This window comes from Ovis aries, chromosome 13, assembly GCF_016772045.2.
Source record: "Ovis aries strain OAR_USU_Benz2616 breed Rambouillet chromosome 13, ARS-UI_Ramb_v3.0, whole genome shotgun sequence".
NCBI classification, from domain to species: domain Eukaryota; kingdom Metazoa; phylum Chordata; class Mammalia; order Artiodactyla; family Bovidae; genus Ovis; species Ovis aries.
Window position 1 is genome coordinate 69,721,340 of NC_056066.1, and position 23,616 is coordinate 69,744,955.

Consider the following 23,616-nt stretch of genomic DNA (forward strand, 5'->3'; position numbering starts at 1 on the left):
AAAAATATATGAGATAGTCTTGACTATGAAGAACTTCATCATCTGAGGAAAATGCTTACACATGGATCAGATGAAGAAAAATTAACTTTCATGTTACCTGAAATCTGTCCAAAAAAAGACTTTAAAAAGATAGAAGTTAATATTTAAACCATAAGCTTTTAAAAATGGAAGTCTTGTTCTCTGACACATCTTACTTCACCAACCATAATTTGCCATTTGTGATGGAAGAAAATAATTAGGTAGAAGTGGCCTTGTTTTACCAAAATCTTTTTTAAAATTTCAGGATGTAATTTTTTTTAAAGCTTTATTCATCTTATTTTTAAAAGTTTTTAATTATGGTGGTGCTGGGACTTGCGTGGGCTTTTCTCTGTTTGTGGTACGCAGGCTCCTCATTGCAGTGGCTTCTCTTGTTGTTGAGCGCAGGCTTTAGGGTGAGCGGGCTTCTGTAGTTGAGGGACGCACAGGCTTAGTTGCTCCGTGGCATGTGGGATCTTCCCGGATCAGGGATTGAACCCATGTCTCCTGCTTTGGCAGGCAGATTCTGTACCACTGAGACACCAGGGAAACCCAAGGATGTAATTCTGACATCATTTTTTCTTGAAGTCCACAGTGGCTTTCTTATGTCTATCTAGAAGAAAGTCTCCTGGTTCTGGTCTCTCCACCTAAGTGCCTCGTGATGTTGACTAGTTTACTTAACCTTCCTCAGCTGACTTTCTTTTCTTCCTTAAAAGCATACTTTTCCAAGATTATAGGATAGGCAAATTCACGAGTTTATTCTGTGCAGTTTTGTGCTTTTTAATATTTTCTTTATTTTCTAGTCAGAATACTTGAAAAATAATAGCTTGTTTGCCAAAGGGCATTGAAAGGACCTGCCCCTAGGTTTTGTTTACACATGACTAAATCTAGCCCTGGATCTCTAATTCACATGTGAGTAAATTTAAGACAGTTTAACCAGATGATGTGTTGTAAGCAGACTTTTAAGTACTTCCTGTTTTGACCTCTGTTGACACACTGCCGCTTTGCAACAAAGCAAGTGTATTGGTTATGGTCCAGTAAAATCCTGTACACCGTGTTCCTTTTTAAATGATTTCTGATCTTTCTGGTAGTTTTGGGTTTCTTTTTCTTCTTCAGCACATTAAGGGATCCTTGAGGATTGTTTAATCACCTCTGAAGCCCAGAATAATTAAGATTTAGCATGTTCTGTTGCAAAATGCTCTATTTTAAAACTTTGCTCATCAACCCTGCCTACTTTTGTGGCCATCTATTATGAAGAAACAAGTTCTACAGTAACGTGTTTCTGTATTCCTTCCTTCTCTGCTAGATCCTAGCATCAGTGATTTTTCATTAGGTTACACTTAGGACCCAAGTCCAGGAGGCCTCTTTCTCCTGCATAGTAATATTGTACTGCATTCTTGGAGTGTCAGAGAATTGGAAACAAGCCTTTCTGAGACAGATGGGATTTAGACCTATCTCTCAGGAGATCCCATCTTATTCATGTACTTTCTTCTTTTATTATTCTCATCCAAGGTGCTCCGTAGGGGAAGTGGGGTGTTAAAGGTCATTCTGTCTCATGTCTTCTGTGTGTGGATATGAGTGTGAGGTGATGGACCTCAGGTCACACAGCAGTGTGGTCACAGTGAGGCTGAGAGACCAGGGCTTCTGAGTCGTAGTGTGACTTTAAAGGACCTGATGTAAGTAAAGCAAATCTCTCTCCTTAAGGAACATTAGTTGTGTAGCTAAACTGTCTGTGTTTAAATACCAGCACCTCTTTCTCATGCATATGGTAGGCAACTTAGGTTTTACAACGCCAGATCATTTCAGATGCTGCTTTTTTCTTTTTGGTCCCAGATCCCTAAACGTTTTGGCACTAGAAGTATTAACATTATTAAATTCTGATCCTGTGAAAACCCCATCTCTGACTATCTGGCCTATAGGAAATTTATACCAACATCAAATAATTTCTCCTATTATTTGTCTCTGATACTGCTTTTTTCTGTTAGCATTGATATTTAGCACTTCCAGTCCTTTAAAGTGAAGTGAAGTCGCTCAGTCGTGTCCGACTCTTCACGACCCCATGGACTGCAGCCTACCAGGCTCCTCTGTCCATGGGATTTTCCAGGCAAAAGTACTGAAGAGGAGTGCCATTGCCTTAAAGCAATATATAAATCCTCTCTAAAGAAACAAAAGAAATGCTCTGACTAGATCCTAAAGAATCACTGAGCTTGTAGGATTTCACCCAGATACTTCTCTTGAAAGGTTGCATTCTTAGCATAAATTATCTTTAATACTAGACCTGTCATATATACAACATCATTAAAAGCAGTTGTGGGGGGGCTTATTTTAGAAAATAAAGGACTATCACATGTGAAACATAAAATTTCTCCTGCCAACTTTTGACTGTATGCATCTCTTGTCATTTTTAAACCTGACCCTCAGAGTGGAGTGAAAAATTTGTGGAAATCCAGGGAAGATAGAAAAGCAATGCTGTGAAATATAGTAAGGGAAGTGCTTTTTCAGCCCTGTTGGTAGTACTAATGTATACAGTCAGTGTGAGAATAAGGATGCTTTTGGTTTCTGCCTTCCCTTCAGTTCCAAATCCTACCTGAATTAAAGTTGAAAGAACATAGATTTTTAGGAAAATGCACTGGAATTAAGCAGCTGGTTCTCAGATTAGGGAAATTTTTCTGAAAGTAATCGCATTTAAAAAGATGTGTTTACTGCTTTTCTTGGTGGGGGTTGCGGGGAGCTATTGCTGAAGCCCTCTGTTTATCTACATGTTCTCATAGCAGCCTGTCTCGGGGAAATGGACAAGTTAACATAGGGAAGTGGAAGAGGTTGGGTAGTTAAGAAATGAGACTTGAGTATCACCGCCATTCACATGGGAGTCCATGTGATGTAGTGAAAAGCACACTGAAGTAGAAGTGCAGGGGCCCGGTCCTATCGCTTACTAGCTGTGTGTCCTTATCCAAGGCGCTTAACTTCTGAGTCTTTTTCCACTTTAGTTGAATGTTAATAGCAACACTAGCCTGGTCAAGCTTTCAAGTGTGTAGGGGAGAATTCAATGTAAGTATACATATAAAAGCTGTTTGGAAACTAACATACTCAGTAATTGAGATTATGATGAGTACCACAAAGCCTGATAGAATTGCCATTCTAATAAATTGAAGCTGTTGATTCTGGTAGTTGAATCTAATTTAATAGTTACTTATTGATAATAGCAAATTCAGTGCCCTAGTTTTCAATGATGCCTAGCCCTATTATAATGACCTGTAGTCTTTTTTTTTTTTTTTAGCCATTTCATGGTGGAAAGGGTATTTGAACTAGTCATGGAAAGATGGTTAAGATCTTGACAAGGGAAGGTGATGGCTAGAAAGAGTGACTTTCCAGTCAGTGAGAAAAGATAAACAAAATATGGAAGGGCTATCATGTACTTTGCTCTGGGGAAAATCCAGTTAGGTGGTTGCCTGGGTTAATAGAATGGATTTGAAAATGGGGCCTCCAAAAGTTGCTTGATGCAGAACTATTAGATACTATTTCAAGAAGCTGAGATTTGATTCTGAAGGGAGCAATAAAAAAGCCACTGAAAATAGTTGAGAATGAGAAATAGGACTTAGCCACAAGAGACATGAGGGAGGGTGTCTAAGAGAAAAGGATTCCTAGCTTGAGTAACTGGGTGACTATTTACCTTGTTAATAGAGAGAAAAAACTGAGAGGAGAAATGGGAGTTCTGTAAGATTCCACTCAACTCCCAAGTTTTAATAATTATTGGGATTTTGTTTAGTAACCTATAATGGTGGATGAGCATTAAGAAATCTGAGAATTTCCTTGGTGGTCCAGTGATTACAAGTCTGTGCTTCCAATGCAGGGGACCTGGGTTTGATCCCTGGTAGGGGACTAAGATCCCATATGCCCCCAAAAAAGTAAATAAAGAAATCTTCACTTCTTAAAGCCTTTCAGAAACTAGTTTCTGTGTTTTTTTTTCAGAGGCAACTTTAGAATTCACCTAAAGTAAAATTTTTGATTTAACAAATATTACTTAAGCTTTAATTACCTGCTTTCCTTTGAAGGGCCATGGATCTCTTCCTTTCACAGCTTAGAATCTTTCTAGGCTCTCCCAGAGGAATCCCCTATGACCCCATTGACTGCAGCTTGTGGGGGGCTGTTGCCTTGAGGAAATGGGCAGGTTGCTGGAATGAGTTTGTTCTCTTAGCCTTTAGTGGCTAGGTCCTATTCTTAGAAGATAAAGAGGCTCCCCCTACTCTTCCCAGCAGTGTTTCCTTTTTGCCTTATTTGGGGAGTAAGGCACCAGAGTGGTCAAAAACATAACTTCCTGAGTTTAAATCCTAGTTACTGCTCATTAGATGTATTTTCTTGGGTGAGTTACTTAACCTTCCCATGTCTCAGTTTCCATATGTGTAAGATGAAGATACTTATCTCAGAGTTTTGTTATGGGGATTAAATTGCTTAGAAGAGTGCCTGGGACTTTGTACTGTTTTAAGTGTCTGCTAAATATTTTTATTAGTGATCGAGGACAGATCACTGTTTTAGTTTTCTTTCGCAGATTTAAATGGTTTCCCATAGCCAACATCCTAGCTTCCCAGAGGATCAGACCAGGGTTTTTTCCTAAAGAGGCAGCAAATGCCTTCTCGAGGCAGAAGAAGAATATTTTTCTGTCTTGGGCTTCCTGCTGCCACCCCTCTGCTTCTACCGTCTCTCTCATCCTTCTTCGTAAATGCCTAGGGAAGCCTGGGTCAACTCTGTTTTGTCTGCACAGGTCCACCAAGAGTCACACAAGAGGTGTGATGGATACAGTGAAATACAGCTGAATCTCTTTTGGAAGCAGCCAGAAGGGCAGTATAGTGGAGTGGTTAGATTCATGGGCTTCAGATGGCCTGGGTTCAAACTCTGGCCCCACTAGTTGCCAGTTGGACAAATAATTTAACTTCTGTCTCTCTTCCTGAATTTTTTGCTTTTGCTGTGCTGAATCTTCCCATTTATTCTCTTTGGCATTAACTTTTGCTTGTCCAGACTCTGATGTTTGGTAGATTTTATCTCCAAAAAGATATGAGCCCTGAGCCAAGGAGTCAGCTTCAGTGTATACCCAATAATTGGATGAGTTCCTGATGATGAAATTTATATTTTATCTGAAAGTGACCATTTCAGATATTCTAGGAATGGCAGCTACTGTCTTTATTTTAGTGTTCACCGTACCCCAGACCAAACTCATTCTTAAAGTGTATTTGTTCTTCACATCTCTGGGTTTCCTTATTATGATCATTATTAAGCTTTTCTAGTTTATTTTTCTTATTTAACCACACTGAAATTTCTTCAGTATTGGAGTCACCTGTACTGCTGCCCCAAACTGGCCAGTATTCTAGTCCTCAGTTATATCTACAACCCATTTTGTGACTTTTACATACTGTGTGTATTGTGTATGGAAAAGTAGCGGGATCAGTACATAGACATGGGTAATATCTCTTAAAACAGATAGTCAATGTATGAACTTCTCTTCTGCAGTGGTCAGAATTTCCATCATCTCACTATCATCAGTGGAAAGGTAATGCCCTTTAAGCTGCTGTGAAAGTCAAGCTAGTTTTAAGTCTTTTGGAAAAAGAGGTACATGTTAGGAAATCCTGAATGATGATGAGTCAGCCTTACTGATCCCAGATTGGCTGCATTTCTACCACTGGCCAAATCCTGCTTCTGACTTGCATGGCATGGCCTTCAACATGCTTCTGTGTCACAAGACTTTGATCTCCAAAAGCATCTGCTACTCACTTCCGGTAGATGCCTAGGAAAGACTGACACTGGGGTTTGGTCTTTGGCAGCCCTCTGGTCTGTGTCAGGTTATGGACGAGAGGGTAGGACTCCCAGTACTCTGTTCTGTTTCTGGAGGCAGGGACAGGAACAGCACATGACAAGTAGACAAGATGTTAGCATTGTGTTCAGAGACTTAATACAGCTTCATAAACCACATTTCTAACAGTCCCCAATGGAATGCCTTGTTACCACAAGATGTTCCTTAACTCTGAATCTTCTGAACTCAGTATAAAAATACAAACTTTTCTTCTATCTAAACAATTGGGAATAGAGGAGAGTGAGATGCCTTTGAAAAGTCAAGTTGGTAGTTTCATCTCTTTGGGGCTTTGTGATTAATTGTACCTACAAAGGGATTACTACACTAGCAGAAACTTTGAATTTCCTGGATAGATTTCCCTCTGGTTACCAGGCAGAGGAAGTACTGACTTCTTTCACTTTCCTGGGGTTGGCCTGAGTGTCCGTGCCACTGCCATGTCATCTTTTGGCTTCTTTTCCCTGATCTCTGTGTGGCGTGATAATGAATAGCAAAGCTGAAAACTGGAGGCCTGTGCGTATACTCATGGTGCCCATGCTGTGATTGCCAGGAGACCAGAAAGCCAGTTTTCTAGTATAATAGAATCATGTTCTAAGAATTGCTTTCATTGAGAAAGAGAGCAAAGCAAGTAGGGGCAGTGGAGGCAAGGAGGTGGAACATAAAGGAATAAGGACTATAGAGCATTTCTAAACTCAGATTCCTGAATCAGCCCTTTAGTTTCATGGGAAGACATCAGAGGTAGCTATCCCAGAGTTTTATCATTTCCGGTGTCCTAGGTCTTATCTAGAAAGTTTTCACTTGATAGTAGAGAAAAATCTTTTAACTTTATACATTGTCTTAGAATGCCCATGCCTTTGTCTCTTAACACTAGGCTTCCCTTAAGTGGTGGCTGTCAGCTTCATGGAAATGTAATGATACTGATCTAGTGGAAAGTGCTCTGAACTTAGAGATGGAAATGCTGAGTTTAAATCCCAGCTGCCCTTCTTTCTAACACTGTAACTTGGAATAAGACTTTGAACCACTGGCTCCTCTGTTTCTGAATCAGTAAGGGAATAATAAAGACTCCTTCACAGGGGTATTGTGAGAACTGAGTGAAATAATGTACGTGAAAGCACTGAACATATTGCTTGCTTAAATTTGTCCTTTTTTCTTATTCTGGGGGGAAAGTATATCTAACCATTAATACTATGGAGGTCATTGTTTCAGATTTTTTGCTTTTAGGCAGGAACTTCTTTAGATGACCATTAATTCCTCTTAATGTTCAAAACAAACAAAAGCTGAAACTTCAGTACTTATATGTAAAATAGTAAGCTCATATATTTTGCTGGTAGTATCAAAACCATGGGCCTGTGATTTCAGATATGTAAACTCCTGAAGAATCAGTTGCAATCTTGACAGCTACTTTTTCACCATTCTAAAGCTGAAAGAATTCAGGAGAACTAAAAGTAAGAGCATTATTGTACTTGGGAGCATTTTGTACAAAATAAAGAATAAGTTATTTCTAAAACACTGTGCTGTGGTGAAAACAGATTATGAGAGTACATTGAGTAGAGAGTGACTTCGTAATAATGCTAAGAATAACAAGCATGGTGGGAAAAATTGATCATCATGTGCTAGCACACTAGGATTTTTTTTTTTTTAACTGTACTTACATAGAAATCTGTTATTTTCCAGTGTGTGGCACATCTAAATAACAACCTAATGAGAACAACACAGAGGGAGGAATATATAAACCAAGGAAAGTGGACATTGCTGTATTTTTCCTCTATTGATAGTTCTGGGTCTTCCCTAAACCTGTAGTCCTGTTTATACTCATCCCCCTGCCCTTCTGGCTGGATTTTATAGCTTTTGCTGATTAATTATCCAAACCCCCATCATTAGTTGGGGCTCCTTTTGTCTCCAGATATGTGGTTGATACCACTTGCTGTCCTGCTCCAGGTTCTAGGGCTCTCACCTGACTGGTACCGTCATCTGTTTCTCCCTTTCTGGCCTTGGCTGTAGCTGAAAATGCTAGCCAGATCTCTTTAGGACAAACTTCATGGAAAGGTTGTAACCTAATGACCTCATTGCTGGTAAAATCTGTTTGTTTGTTTTTTACCTGGGCTGAATGTGGTAAATGTGACAGATGGGAAATACAGTCTATGGTAGGAAAGGCAAGAGCCTATGCTGCCTGTGGGATTGGCTGTCTGTCAGCTGGGGTGGTTGTCAGCTGTCCTGTTTCTAGGGATGACCCCCGATTCATAGCCCTTGGATTCACATTCTCTTTTGGTATCTTGTGGAATATGTTGGCTGCTGCAGTGAGCAGGGACCTACGCTGCCTGCCCAGTGCACGGAAGAAAATAGTCATCACTGTCCTGCCACTTTAAAAGACAGCCCCTGAATTTTGCTCTTTAGTTATTGTTCACTTGCATGTTTCTGTGTAACTGCAGTTATTTTATATATTTCTTTTTTTTTTTTGCTTGTCTTAAATTTATCATGTATATTTATAGGACTCACAAATTATAGCACAACGGCTAAATAATGATAACTGTGATGTATAGCTTTGGTATATCACAGTTTCCCCCTCTGATTATTTACCAAGGCTCTATCTGGTTTCTTGGTGGTTTTTTATTTGTTTGTTTTTTCATTGTGGGAAGCATCAAAGTGAACATCTTTCTGTAATGCTTTTCCCAGAGAGACACCTCCAGGAGCTAGACCCCAGGGTGTGAATATATTAATGGTTCTTGTTTTATAATGTCATATTCTGTTTTCCTGAGGAGTGGCACTTTTTAAATTTTTTTAAATAGTATTACCAGTGTGATAAACGCCTTTAAAAGCAAGGCTTTGAAAAACAGGCCCTCAAAGCACCCCCTTGCTTTGAGATAGGGCTTTTCTCATTGTGAGGAAAGGACCAAGCAGGATTTGTAAGCCCCTTGTAGAAGTGACTAGCTTTTCCTCGGCTGGCAGGAAGTGTTGACTGTGTTGGGCTGCTCACTGCATGAAGCCCAGGCATGGCTACATCTGTGGTATGTCTCCAGTCTGGCACTGAGCCACTGAATGATTTTTGGCGAGTTGCTCTTAACCTCCTCATATCAGATGTGAGTGCTCAAGTTGGAGCTGTCATTATAGTTTTTTGCTGGTAGAATATTGTAGAAATACTATGGATTTGCTGTATCATAGACACTTTAAAAAAAATGTTCTGGTATGTTTAGAATAACTGTGTTTCTCCCTTTTGATTCCTTTGCTCTTTGAAAAACTTAAGACATTAGGCAAGATAAAGTCTGATGTAGTGAAGAGCTTCTACTTGAACTTTTCTGTCGGGACTGGTTATTTGAAGCATTGTAAGTTTCCATGGTTTATGTTATCTCAGGGTATCTTGTGAGTTAATCTTGTGAAATGAATCCTGTGGTCCCTACTCTGGGCTTACTGTTTGTGTCTTATTTTCACAGTGAACATAAAGATTCTGAAAAGAAACACAAAGAGAAGGAGAAAACCAAACACAAAGATGGAAGTTCAGAGAAGCATAAAGACAAGCACAAAGACAGAGACAAGGAAAAACGAAAGGAAGAAAAGGTACGGAACATCCTAGTGGAGAAGGAAGAGGCGTGGGGTGTATTTTTCATTTTGTTTACCTTTGAAAGCAAGTGATGAAAGTACCTTCATTGAGTAGTAAGATCCTCTGGCCTTTTTTAATTTTTTTATTGAAGGATAATTGCTTTACAGAATGTTGTCATCCCCTGACCTTTGAGTGAAAAAGTCTGTGTCAAGAGATGTCAGAACCTACCAGAGTCTTAAATGATGAAAACCAAACTTTACCACTGTTTTCATGTACCAGATCTACCCATGTCATTACCTTACTTTGTATGGTAAATTAAGGGATATAGGATTTCTGGAAAAGTCAGTTTTCTTTCATGGGGAAAATTAGTTTTGTTTTTGAGAGAAGGGCTAATACCACACTGGTCCTCTGTTGAATGAAACTCCTTCCTGAGTGAAAATTTAGTGACACTGGTGCTCTTTGTGGCTTTTGGTTCCAGTATAACCAGCATAAGCCTTCTCAGAATAGGCTCATCTGGCTGTGAATGAGTAGTACTGTGCCTAGGCTTTTAAAAAAATTTTTTTCATTTCTCAGAAAGTAATGCTGGATGGACTTGGTAAATTCAGACAATATAGAATAGGGGACAGTAGTGAAAAATAATCTCCCTTTAACCCTCAACTCACTGTCCTCCATCTTTCCCTTTGTGGAGGCAGCCACTGTACTTTTTTTTTTTTTGGTATTCTTCCATTGGTACCCTGTGCGTGTGTCTTCGGTGTATATTTTTGTCTGAAAAATTGAAAGAGGGCAAACATTCGCCTAAGTCAGTGAAGATGGGAAATAAAGTATTCCTTTTCATTTGGGTTTGTTTTTTTATTTCCTGTCTGCACTGCCACGGGCAAATCTTTGAGAAGTGGAGTGTATTTATTGAGGGAGGGGACCTACCCTCATTTAAAGGTAAAAAGCCACCATTTTGAAGGGAAACACTTCCCAGTAAAGAACTGTAAAAAAGGAGTCTTAGAAAAGTGTCAAGACCTTTGGTTCACCTGTTCGGTTTTGCTAATAAGAGTCAGTCTGGGATCAAGATTTCCCAGGAGTAGAGGCCCGATCACCTCAAGTACGGTAGAGACTTCTTCAGCTTTAGTCCTTTTAAGGCACTGATCAGTTACTGCTGTTTTACCTTTCAGATTAAAGCTTCTGGGGATGCAAAAATAAAAAAAGAGAAGGAAAATGGCTTTTCGAGGTAAGGCTGTGCTGCCTTGGCTTCTCTTTCTCTCTGTGTGTCCAGCAGGCCAGCTGCCCATGTTGCAGTGTTGTTGGAGCTCACCTAAAATGCACTGACCTGGCCATCTCCAGGTTTTCAAGGAAGTTGGCAGTGAAAGGACTTGGTCTTAGCCAGTGAGAGCATTTGTAGAGTGCCATTTAGCAAGACCGACCAGCACATTTTATAGAAGGCTATTTTGAGTGGAGAAGGTTGGCAGGAAGAAGTTTTTTTTTTTTTAATTGAGATATAATTTACACTTCCATAAAATACACCCCTTTAAAGTGTGCAGATTATTGGTTTTTAGTTTTTCACAAGGTTATATAATCTCCCCCACTACCCTCTACCTAATTTCAAAATATGTTCATCACCCCTAAAAGAAAGTCTGTTCTTAGTCAATAGTAATTTTGGAGTTTCCTAAAAAAACCCTACTCTGAATTCCTTGGTAATATTCCTTGGTAGCTCATATATAGAAACTGATTTGACCTGCATTTTAGGAACAGATGTAGATTTTACAGGGGCAGAAGTATTTCATCTCTTTTCCAGAGGAAAGGTCACTTTTCCTTTCCTTTGTGGGGCTGTTTAGATTCTGTTTTCCTCATCAACTGCAGCGCCCTAAAATAAATCCAAATGTTTCAAAAAATAAATAAATAACATATTCTAATCTCCACTGAATGGCAGAATGGATTTACCAGGAGTTGTTGGGAGTGTTTGCCTTTTATTCAGGGGAAAATGTTTTGAGAGTTTTGCTTTCTTGAAATTTTGAACTTTCAGTTTCATTTGAGAACAATTTTGAAATTTGTGCCATGTACTCTGGGTTTCTTACCCCAGGAGAAGCAAGTGCCCTCTTCAGGCATGTTCTGTAACCGTTCCAGGAATGCAGAATAATAAAATTCAAGAAGCGTTAGAACTGTAAGCTAGGCATTCTGATTCCTTCGATAACAGTGACTGAACACAGGGCAACTACTTTCTGCTAGGAGATGGCCTTGGACTTTTATTAAACTAAGATATGATTATAGACTCCCTGGACTTGGTGTGGAGTCCTGGATTTGATTTCAGACTTTCTGGGTTAGATGATCAGAAGCACACCCTTTGAGGCCATGGTTGCTGTGTTTGCTTTGCTGGTCTGCTTGCCACCTTGCATCTTTGTCTTGGTAGAAAATCCACATGCCTCACTGAATTGGAACAGTTTTCTAGGGTTTTAAAATTTTTTTCTTCAGGCCTAGTAAGCCTTCCCATGTGCCTTTAAAACCTCACTTATGATAGTACTAGGATCTACCATTTACTTAACTAGTTGGGTAAATGACAGCGTTGCTTTCTTTCTGGTGCAAAGCTTTTGGAGATTTTGAACCCTTGGGTCAGTATCAGTGGTTTCTGTGGAGGGGAAAAGCAGCTACAGAGGTTGGCCTTTGGGGAGTGTGCATAAATAAGGAGAGAAAGTTAATCTCTTTAAATGCTCAAGTTCATTTGCAAGCAAGGGCATCCAGTATGCTTGTGGGGAAGGGAGGGGCAGGGGCAGCATTGAAACCCTGTGAATATGCTGACTTTATTTGACAACTAAATCTGGATGCTTATCCTTTGGCCCCCTTAGAGATGAGGTGACTTTCTTTGTGTCTGGAGGCCATTTCCTGTGCTGAGTGAGTTAGCCTTGTGGATGCTTCTGGCTGTGAGCAGTGAGGTTCTGACAATATGTGCCAGGCCTGGAAACACCTCAGGCTGTGGTGGTGGCTGGCCCCTTTGGTGTTTTAACTTGTTCTCTCCTCTTTTTTAGTTCAACATAGTCATCTAACAGAATCATCTTTTTATATTGAGAAGGCAAAATGCTAGCAAAAATAGGACAAGGTACTCTTCTGTGTATAAAGTAAACCGAAGGAGGAAGTTGAACAGTGAATAGATTTGGCTTAGAATAACTTCAGTTTTTTTGTTCTGAGCCTCAAGTTTGGGGAATATATTTTTATTCCTTTTTTGGTGAAAGCTATATTTTAGCTTTGGAGCACTAGAATAATCCACTCAGATCACTTGTAGGGTCAGATACACAGTAGATCCCTCAGATAAGGGGAAGAAACAGCTTAGGTTTGTTCCTACTGTGATGTGGATTGTGTTGGCAAAGACAACCAAGAGGCCATGGATACTGACTGAGAATGAGGGGCTCTGATCCCTGATCTTGATCTCACCTCTTCATCTGTTGCGGTGAGAATTAAATGAGAAAAAAAGTGCTCACGGAGAACTTTTTAATATGTACACATGTATGTCATTTATCCTTCTGTTAAGCTGCTTCTCCCAATTTTGCATTACTTTTGTAATGTAGATTTTCCAACACTCACTGGCTAACAAATTTTTTTTTCTCTTCAGTCCACCACGGATTAAAGATGAACCTGAAGATGATGGCTATTTTGCTTCTCCTAAAGAGGATATAAAGCCATTAAAGAGACCTCGGGATGAGGATGAGTGAGTATTTCTTACTACTTTTGAGTTTTGAAAACAAAAAGGAGTTGTTAGGAAAATAGTACACAGAACCTTCTGCATTAGTTGAGTTTTACTCTTTAGGAATTTGTGATTAATAGACTGGGTGACTGATTTCTCTTTGAATGTTGTATTTATACTTTTCTTACATTTTTTCTTATTAATAAGGTAATGTATGTTTATTGTTGGAATTTCAAATAATCCAGAATTCATGAAAAATATTTAAATTATTAAGTTACTTTAAGTGTGTCATCACCTCCCACAGAAAAGTTTTTATTGTTAAAGCAGTTTTTCCTAGAATCTGTGCCCGTTAATACCTTCTTAGTGAAGTTTCCATGCATAGAAGTAATAAAATTGCTCTTACTTAAAACACGTATTTTGAGGCTTATATATACCTCTTAGGTTCAGTCAGTGAGGTTAAATCCTTTTCATTATTTTCAGCCTTGTGAAATTTATTATGTTTTGGGAATCTACAAAGGATTTATGGTAGAAAGTAGTTGGAAGGGGAGGAGGGAAATACTTAGCTCATTTGTGTGCATTTAGAATTCATAAAGAATTTCTCTCTTCCCCTTCCCCGTCCAGTTATTACTTTGTGGTAGCCATTGTTGCACTGTGTGTTGGTCACCCAGATTTCCACCTTCTAGTACTCTCTGTTTCTGTACTTATACCTCTGCTCCACCTCCCTTCCGGGCCTGCATGCAGTATGAAGCTGTTTGTTTTGTTCTGCATAGGGTTATAACTATTGGTCCTTGGTCTGGCGTTCTTTACTTTCTCCATTCCTGTTCTTGACTGTAGAATGCCCAGCCAAGAATAATAGCAACCACGCCTGCCTTGGAGGCCGCCAAGAAGAGTTTGGAAGTCCTAATCCTACTGGTGAGAAGTACTGAGTCACAGTTGTGTTAACTGCATATTCATGTTCCCCTTTCTAGTGCTGATTTTAAACCTAAGAAAATTAAAACAGAAGATATCAAGAAAGAGAAGAAACGAAAACTAGAGGAAGAAGAGGTTAGTAAAGAGACTTAGGCCCTTTGGGACTTGAATTTGGAATAGGAAATTTTTTGATAAAATAACTTTCAAAGGCAAATGGCTTTTAGGAGTTTATTGCTCTGTTGTAGAGGAAACACTGGGAAAACTTACGTGTGCTACAGTGGCTATGGCACTGTTAGTTTTAAGGTATTAGCTTCCTGGGTGTCCACTCGTAGCTGTGCTGCCACCTGACATGTTCTTAGAGAAACTACACCATCTTCATACATACAGAAAGAAATACTAGCAAGAAATCTTTTTCTGGCTTAAAACCAGGAAGAGTTTTCCCTAGGAATGTTTTTCAGCATTTTTTTTTTTTTAAATCTAGCAGAGCTTGCCCGTCACTCATTTTGGGTAACTCTCCCTATTTAAAGTCCTTTAATGGGTGTTGCTCGGACATAGGTTGAAATCCCAGTTCCTGACCGCAGCTGCTCCCTGGGTCTTATGCCTCTTCAATTTACCTAGTTCCAGCCTCACAGACCGCCTTTGTTTCTTTTTCACACTAGATTCTTCCATGTTTCAGGGGATTTTGTAACATGTGCTGTGTTCCTCTTTTCTTCATCTTCTACCTTATAGCTTTCCTTAAAATCTCAGTTTCAATTCAAGTACTTTTCTAAGCATTTTATTTGATGCTTGTGGTAGATTTAAATATAGTAGTATGGTTACTTCTTTTGACACTTTCGATAACTTGTACTAAAGAGTGTGGGCAATTAATTCAGAAAAAGATGTCAGAAATTCATAGGGGACTTCATCTTGCACTCCTAAGGGAAGAAGTGGTTGAGTGAGTTCTTAGCTTTCATCCTTTATTTGAGGTTAGCCATTGTCTTGGGCAAAATGGATTCACAAATGTAAAGTCCACATGGAAGTATCATCAGTAAAGATAGTGATCGTAAGGGGCAGTGAGTCTTTAAGAGTGAAAGCTATATTATAGTAGTAGCAGGATTGATAATTCAGATTTGGGGAGTTCCCTGGTAGCCTAGTGATTAAGATTCTTAACTTTCACTGCCATGACCTGGGTTCAATCCCTGGTCAGGGAACTGAGATTCCATGAGCAGTGCACACACCCCACCCCTTGCCAATCAAATTAAATGTGCCTACTGTGTGCCAGGCACTCTTCTTCATGCTTTATAGCTGTCATTTCATTTAATCCTTACAACAGCCCTTAGAGGAAGTATTGTTGTTGTTATCTCCATTTTACACATGCAGAAACTGAGGTATGGCGAGGGAAATCTTTTGCCTGAGGCCACACAGGTACTAAGTGGTAAAACTGGAATTTGATCCCACGTGGGTTGATTCTAAAGCCCACACACTAGATGCCATGTCCTCTTTCCTGTGGGACTTTGCTGATCCTTTAATTTCACAAGGAGGGAGGAGGAGTGTCGAATGAAATCATATGAAACATGAATGAGTAGGTGAGAGATCAGGGCCTGGATTTAGGGAATTGTAGTTTTTCTGACAACTAACCTGCTCTAGACACAAGTTCAGGTTTATGAGAGACACCTCAAGGAACCGAGCATGAAATGTTGAGTAGTGATTATGATAGTCACTCCACTCTCATGTAGACTGTTAGTACAGACTAGTCAATAAGAAATTCACTAAAACTTCAGCTTTCTATGTGTTCTCTATTGCCTTTATGCTTAGGTTGCATTTATATAATAATACCTTTCTCTGCATTTCGAAGAGATTAGTAATAACTGTTAAAGCCATTTGGGAAAAGAATGCTTAACTTCGTTTATTTAATTATCTTAGCAAAACATCTCCCTATAGGGGCAGGAAAAAAAGCAGGCTGAAAGACTGAATCAAGACTCAGTCTTACTGTGGTAGGGACCACAGATGGCAAGAGAAATCATTAAACTTCTCTGCTGGCCATGGAATTTTTCATTTCTGGGAATTGTTCTGTAGTCCCTTAGTGACTGATAATCTCATTTTGAGGCTTGAGAACATATGATGGAGCCAGTAGTTTCCTGATGGAACCATCTGAATGCCTGTCAGAAGCTGTTCAGAGAATGTCTTAACTGAAAAGCATTACCCTTTCCTGTGGGGTGTTTCAGCCTAAACAGCAAACATTATCTGAATTCATGCGATCCTCTAGTATTTTCTCCTCCCAGACATACTTACACATTTATATTCTCTAATTCTGTTTCAAAATATGTGTAGTACTGTAGTCTTTCCCCTTCTTTCTACATCAAAGGTCATTTTCTTTCCCTGAGTTTATCTTGATTGCCATCCTACCACATATTCCTAGAATGTTTATATATTTCAGTCATTCCCATGAGTCACATTGTTATTTTTCTGGTAAACTTGGGCTCTCATCATGGTCAGTAGCAGCTTTTTGACCTTGACCAAGTGACAAAACATCTGTCTCAGAGTTTCCTTGTCTGTAACTGGAAGAGGTCAAACCAAACTGTCTACAAAGTTCTTTCAAGTTCTGTCATTCTGTAACTGATTTTAAGATGACTCAAGCCACCTTTCAAAACTATACAAATCTTGCTGAATAAAAGCTTAAATTATATTGAATAGTTAGGACAAAGGAAAATATTCTTCGGCAGAGTTCAGATTCTATAAGCAGGACTCCCTCACCTGGTTTTTTTTTATCTGTGTATGTGTGTGTGTTGACATTTTTATATTGGTATGTGTTTGTTCTTTTTCTGTGCCACGGTGACAGCTCATCTCAGGTTACAGTTCAAAGAAGTACTATGGTAGGAATCGGTCATTGTTGTAGTACTTCCCAAGTACTTGCTTACTACTTCCTGATTTTGTGTATGCAAGTGGCACTAATAAAGTATTCCCCCCAAGACTTGGTCAGAAGTTTCCTACCAAATTGTGTATTTAATACATAAAAAAATCTCTGTGCCCATTATTTGATGGTATTACAAGAGGTTTAAAGATGCGTAGATTTTAAAATAAGTGAGGATAGTACACTGGGCTTATTCTCCCTCTAGCAGTGCTGTTCCAAACTCCAGTGAGGCTAAAACAAAAAAACAATTCCCTAGGCTCTTCCCTTGCAGAATGAGTGTTTTTAACTGCTTCCTCAGATAATCACATGTCTGGGAGTTTTAGGAAATACTGCCTTAGAAAAAAGTACCAGTAAATTTTTATTCATTTACCTCATTGAATATTAGACTTAAGAACCTCTCCAGTTTTAATATCCCATGATTCCAGTTTTTCTCCCTAATGGGCCCCCAGAACTACTTTGAGAAGTGTGATTGGTCCTTAGTTAAGTGCTCTCTCACCATGTTTCTTTGTAGGATGGTAAATTGAAAAAAACCAAGAATAAAGATAAAGATAAAAAAGTTCCTGAGCCAGATAGCAAGAAAAAGAAGCCGAAGAAGGAAGAAGAGCAGAAATGGAAATGGTAATATCTCAGCCCTGGGTTAAAATGGTAGCTCTTTGATTCTACAACCTAATGAAACAAGAATGTTGAGTTAGTAAAGTTAATAGCCTGATATTTTGGGGAGGAGGGAAGTACTTGAACGAATCTCTGGGCTAACATTCTGAAATAAGTCTTGCAGGTCCTGGTAAGACCATTAACTAGCTCTTTCCCTACTGGATCTGAAAACTGGGTCCCACTCTATTGAACAGAGTGAGCTGTAGAGGAGCTATTTTTTTCGTGTTAGGAACCCTAGCCCATTGTATTGCAAACATTTTCCCTTAGGGTTGTTTTCTTTTCTTTCTTCTTCTTTTTTTTTTAATGACATGAGTGTATTTGCCATGTAGAAGATTTGAATTTTGATTTATCAGATTTACAGATATTTTCCTTATGTTTTGTTATAAAGGTCTTTATTATCCTATAGTTATAAAATTATCCACCCAGGTTTTCTTGTGGAGGTTTTTTTTTTTTTTTTAAACAAATTAGGTAATTTCCCCAATGTGATTTATAGACTAATACATCTTTTTCCTCTCATTTTAAATGCAGCTTTATTCATATACATGTTTCCATACACACATAGGATTTCTGTAGTTTACTGTCTTTTAAAACAAGTAGTGAAAGGAACAGTCTGATAGAAAAATGAGGAAAAGACAATTCATTAAAGAAAATACATAGCAAGCATCTTAAAATATGATCAACCTCACAAGTAGAAAAGAAAGATGCAAAGAAAAATAATAAATAATACATCCTTTTGTTTAACATCTCTCAGGTTAGGAACAATTAATAAGTATCAAAATATGTGAAAACAGGCATTCTTCAGTATGGGAAATGAAGATTCAGACAGTGAAGACTATCTTCAATCGAGGACAGTTTAGCAGTAACAGATTACTTCTAGGTGTTTAGAGTTTTGAAATAAATCTGTATCTTTAATACTGGCTTTTCTTAAAATTTTAGCTACTACATCTATATTATACATGATTTGTATTTATGGTGAAAAAATTCCAGTGATTCAGAGGTATATGAGTTAAGAAAAAATGACAGTTCCCTTTCCTTCTTTCTCCCATTCCCATTTTTCTTTTCTAGCTTTGAGGGAACCACTGTTTGTAGTTTGGTATGTAGAGTTCCAGACCCACTGGTATGCATTTACTCTGTGGCTTTTGTAATAGAGAGCAGTGATCTTGCCAGTCCCTCTGAGGAATGAGGAAACATCCATGACCAGGGAGGTGGCTGAGAGGAGCAGAGCTGCAGTGACAGGAAAGCTCAGCACAGTTGTATGATCAGCATTGTTGGTGTGACCTACATGGTGAAATGAAGTGCAGAAAAGGAAAAATACAGAGCAAAGGCAATCTGGGCTTCCCTGGGGTCGGAAAACTAAAGAACGTGTGTTTTCATTTTTCTCATTTTTATTTCTTTTTCCTTTGAAACTAATCGAAGTTTTTAGTGATAGGATATTGAAAGGTTTTTATGACCTCTAATAAAAAAATTCTTTTTAAGATGAGATGAAATTATTATATAAGTCAGGGGCTGTTATTGGGAGTGGTGAGTTAGTGATTCATCATCTGTTATATCTCTCTGGGTTCTGTGGTTGGGTGCTCAGTAAGTTTGTTGAGTGAACAAGTTCATTTCTTTGTCATCACGTGCTGTCTCCCCCTTCCTTTGGAGCCCTGGCTCTTTTTGGGCCTGGAGGCAGATATACTTTTGTTCTGGTCCAGCCTTGTGTGTGTGAAAATAAGTATCCTTGAGGGGTCTAATAGCCTAATTTTGGCTCTGTGGTTGAAATTCTTATCACTGTTAACACATGTTAATTCTGAGAGACTGTGACCTATGGTTTTCATTCTTGTTTTGGTTTAAGTGGAATCACTGAAGATGGTAGGTTTGGGGCTGAGCAGTCTTTGCTGCAGTCTCCAGTGCATGTGTTTCTCAAGTGTAGTTGTTAAATTGTGCACATTCTTAAGCACAATGCTTGAACGTACCACTGTAAGTTTTTAAAGGTGGATAACAGGAATGATTGGCCTCTTACTGATTGCTTGTGTTTTCTTGCTGCCACTGTAGGCTTGCTTCCTAGACTCTGAAGTCGGTGGTCCAGTCCTCAGTGACTGTCCCTGACAGCCTAGTCAGGGAACTTAAGTGGCAGATGCTCTCATTTTTAGTACTCCTTTTGCTGTCTCACTACAAGAGTTACACCGTTTACCAGTTTGGCAAACGTACAGGTCTTTTGCTTCAGGGCAAAAGAAGACTTGTTCATCCCACCACACATACAGCCAGCTGTGAGCCTTTACCCCCTCTCCTTGGTGATTGTGGGGATGGGAAAATGGTCAGGATCCCTGCGGGTTTCTTCACTGTGCCGTGTTTCTTCTCTAGAAACAGTGGTACAGGTGGTGGCAGTATGCTGAGGCTCAGTCATAAAAACTTCTTAAACCCAGCCCCCCATTCTTTTTCAGAATTTATTTTTCATTGGAGGATAATTGCTTTACAATATTGTGTTGTCTTCTGCCATATATCAACATGAATCAGCCATTGGTACAAACACATACCCTCCTTCCTGGAACCTCCCTCCCCATCCCACCCCTCTAGCACCAGATTTGAGCTCCCTGTGTCATACAGCAAATTTCCACTGGCTATCTGATTTTATATATGGCAGTGTATATGTTTCAATGCTACTCTCTAAATTCGTTCCACCCTTTCCTTACCCTGCTGTGTCCAGAAGTCTATTCTCTATGTCTGTGTATCAATTGTTGCCTTGCAGACAACACCACCGTCTTTCTAGATTCCATACATACGTGTTAGTAAACGATGTTTGTCTTTCTCTTTCTAACTTCCTTCACTCTGCATAATAGGCTGTAGGTTCATCCACCTTATTCGAACAGAGTCAAATGAGTACCTTTTTAAAAAAATTTTTTAATTTATTTTTTAAAAATTCATTTTTTAATTGAAGGATAATTGCTTTATAGAATTTTGTTGTTTTCTGTCAAACATGAATCAGCCATCAGTTCAGTTCAGCTCAGTTCAGTCGCTCGGTCATGTCTGACTCTTTGCGACCCCATGAGTTGCAGAATGCCAGGCCTCCCTGTCCATCACCAACTTCCAGAGTTCACCCAAACTCATGTACGTCGAGTCGGTGATGCCATCTAGCCATCTCATCCTCTGTCGTCCCCTTCTCCTCCTGCCCCCAATCCCTCCCAGCATCAGAGTCTTTTCCAATGAGTCAACTCTTTGCATGACGTGGCCAAAGTATTGGAGTTTCAGCTTCAGCATCAGTCCTTCCAATGAACACCCAGGACTGGTCTCCTTTAGGATGGACTGGTTGGATCTCCTGGCAGTCCAAGGGACCCACAAGAGTCTTCTCCAGCACCACAGTTCAAAAGCATCAATTCTTTGGCTCTCAGCTTTCTTCACAGTCCAACTCACATCCATACATGACTACTGGAAAAACCATAGCCTTGACTAGACAGACCTTGTTGGCAAAATAATATCTCTGCTTTTGAATATGCTATCTAGTTTGGTCATAACTTTTCCTTCCAAGGAGTAAGCGTCTTTTAATTTCATGGCTGCAGTCACCATCTGCAGTGATTTTGGAGCCCAAAACAGTGAAGTCTGACCACTGCTTCCACTGTTTCCCCATCTATTTCCCATGAAGTGATGGGACCAGATGCCATGATCTTTGTTTTCTGAATGTTGAGCTTTAAGCCAACTTTTTCACTATCCTCTTTCACTTTTATCAAGAGGCCTTTTAGTTCCTCTTCACTTTCTGCCATAAGGGTGGTGTCATCTGCATATCTGAGGTTATTGATATTTCTCCTGGCAATCTTGATTCTAGCTTGTGCTTCATCCAGCCCAGCGTTTCTCATGATGTACTCTGCATATAAGTTAAATAAGCAGGGTGACAATATACAGCCTTGACGTACTCCTTTACCTACTTGGAAACAGTCTGTTTTTCCATGTCCAGTTCTAACTGTTGCTTGCTGACCTGCATATAGGTTTCTCAGGAGGCAGGTCAGATGGTCTGGTATTCCCATCTCTTTCAGAATTTTCCACAGTTTCTTGTGATCCACACAGTCAAAGGCTTTGGCATAGTCAATAAAGCAGAAATAGATGTTTTTCTGGAACTCTCTTGCTTTTTCCATGATCCAGCGCATGTTGGCAATTTGATCTCTGGTTCCTCTGCCTTTTCTAAAACCAGCTTGAACATCAGGAAGTTCACAGTTCACGTATTGCTGAAGCCTGGCTTGGAGAATTTTGAGCTTTACTTTACTAGCGTGTGAGATGAGTGCAATTGTGTGGTAGTTTGAGCATTCTTTGGCATTGCCTTTCTTTGAGATTGGAATGAAAACTGACCTTTTCCAGTCCTGTGGCCACTGCTGAGTTTTCCAAACTTGCTGGCATATTGAGTGCAGCACTTTCACAGTATCGTCTTTCAGGATTTGAAACAGCTCAACTGGAATTCATCACCTCCACTAGCTTTGTTTGTAGTGATGCTTTCTAAGGCCCACTTGACATCACATTCCAGGATGTCTTGCTCTAGGTGAGTGATCACACCATCGTGATTATCCGGGTTGTGAAGATCTTTTTTGTACAGTTCTTCTGTGTATTCTTGCCACTTCTTCTTAATATCTTGTGCTTCTGTTAGGTCCATACCGTTTCTGTCCTTTATCGAGCCCATCTTTGCATGAAATGTTCCCTTGGTATCTCTAATTTTCTTGAAGAGATCTCTAGTCTTTCCCATTCTGTTGTTTTCCTCTGTTTCTTTTCATTGACCACAGAGGAAGGCTTTCTTAGCTCTCCTGGCTATTCTTTGGAACTCTGCATTCAAATGGGTATATCTTTCCTTTTCTCCTTTGCTTTTCACTTCCCTTCTTTTCACAGCTACTTGTAAGGCCTCCTCAGACAGCCATTTTGCTTTTTTGCATTTCTTTTCCATGGGGATGGTCTTGATCCCTGTCTCCTGTACAACGTCACGAACCTCCGTCCATAGTTCATCAGGCGCTCTGTCTATCAGATCTAGTCCCTTAAATCTATTTCTCACTTCCACTGTATAATCATAAGGGATTTGATTTAGGTCATATATGAATGATCTAGTGGTTCCCCCACTTTCTTCTATTTATGTCTGAGTTTGGCAATAAGGAGTTCATGATCTGAGCCACAGTCAGCTCCTGGTCTTGTTTTTGCTGACTCTATAGAGCTTCTCCATCTTTGGCTGCAAAGAATATAATCAATCTGATGTCGGTGTTGACCATCTGGTGATGTCCATGTGTAGAGTCTTGTGTTGTTGGAAGAGGTGTTTGCTATGACCAGTGCGTTCTCTTGGCAAAACTCTTATCAGCCATTGCCCTGCTTCATTCCATATTCCAAGGCCAAATTTGCCTGTTACTCCAGGTGTTTCTTGACTTCCTACTTTTGCATTCCAGTCCCCTATAATGAAAAGGACATCTTTTTTGGGTGTTAGTTCTAAAAGGTCTTGTAGGTCTTCATAGAACCATTCAACTTCAGCTTTTTCAGCATTACTGGTTGGGGCATAGACTTGGATAACTGTGATATTGAATCATTCTGTCGTTTTTGAGACTGCATCCAAGTACTGCATTTCGGACTCTTTTGTTGACCATGATGGCTACTCCATTTCTTCTAAGGGATTCCTGCCCACAGTAGTAGGTATAATGGTCATCTGAGTTAAATTCACCCATTCCGGTCCATTTTAGTTTGCTGATTCCTAGAATGTCGACGTGCACTCTTGCCATCTCCCGTTTGACCACTTCCAATTTGCCTTGATTCATGGACCTGACGTTCCAGGTTCCTATGCAGTATTGCTCTTTACAGCATTGGACCTTGTATACGTATATTCCCTCCCTCTTAAACCTCTCTCCCATCTCCCTCCCGACCCCACCCCTCTAGGTTGATACAGAGCCCCTCTTTGAGTTCCCTGAGACATACAGCGAATTCCTGTTGTCTGTTTTACATATGGTAATATAAGTTTCCATGTTATTATCTCCATGCATCATCTCACCCTCTGCTCCCCTCTCCCCATGGCCATAAGTCTGTTCTCTATGTCTGTTTCTCCATTGCTGCCCTGCAAATAAATTCTTCAGAACCATCTTTCTAGATTCCTGTATGTGTTAGTATATATTTATCTTTCTCTTTCT

General features: G+C 39.6%; 1 protein-coding gene across 1 annotated transcript in view; it reads left to right on the forward strand.

Annotated features, from left to right (window-relative positions):
- TOP1 (DNA topoisomerase I) overlaps positions 1–23,616 on the forward strand; it is an 87,713-nt gene that overhangs the window by 35,583 nt on the left and 28,514 nt on the right. Inside the window, exons 4-8 of the mRNA XM_027977194.3 lie at positions 9,283–9,406; positions 10,553–10,608; positions 12,979–13,074; positions 14,019–14,094; positions 17,361–17,467. Coding sequence (XP_027832995.1) covers positions 9,283–9,406; positions 10,553–10,608; positions 12,979–13,074; positions 14,019–14,094; positions 17,361–17,467 — 459 coding nt within the window. The remainder of the gene's footprint in view (positions 1–9,282; positions 9,407–10,552; positions 10,609–12,978; positions 13,075–14,018; positions 14,095–17,360; positions 17,468–23,616) is intronic.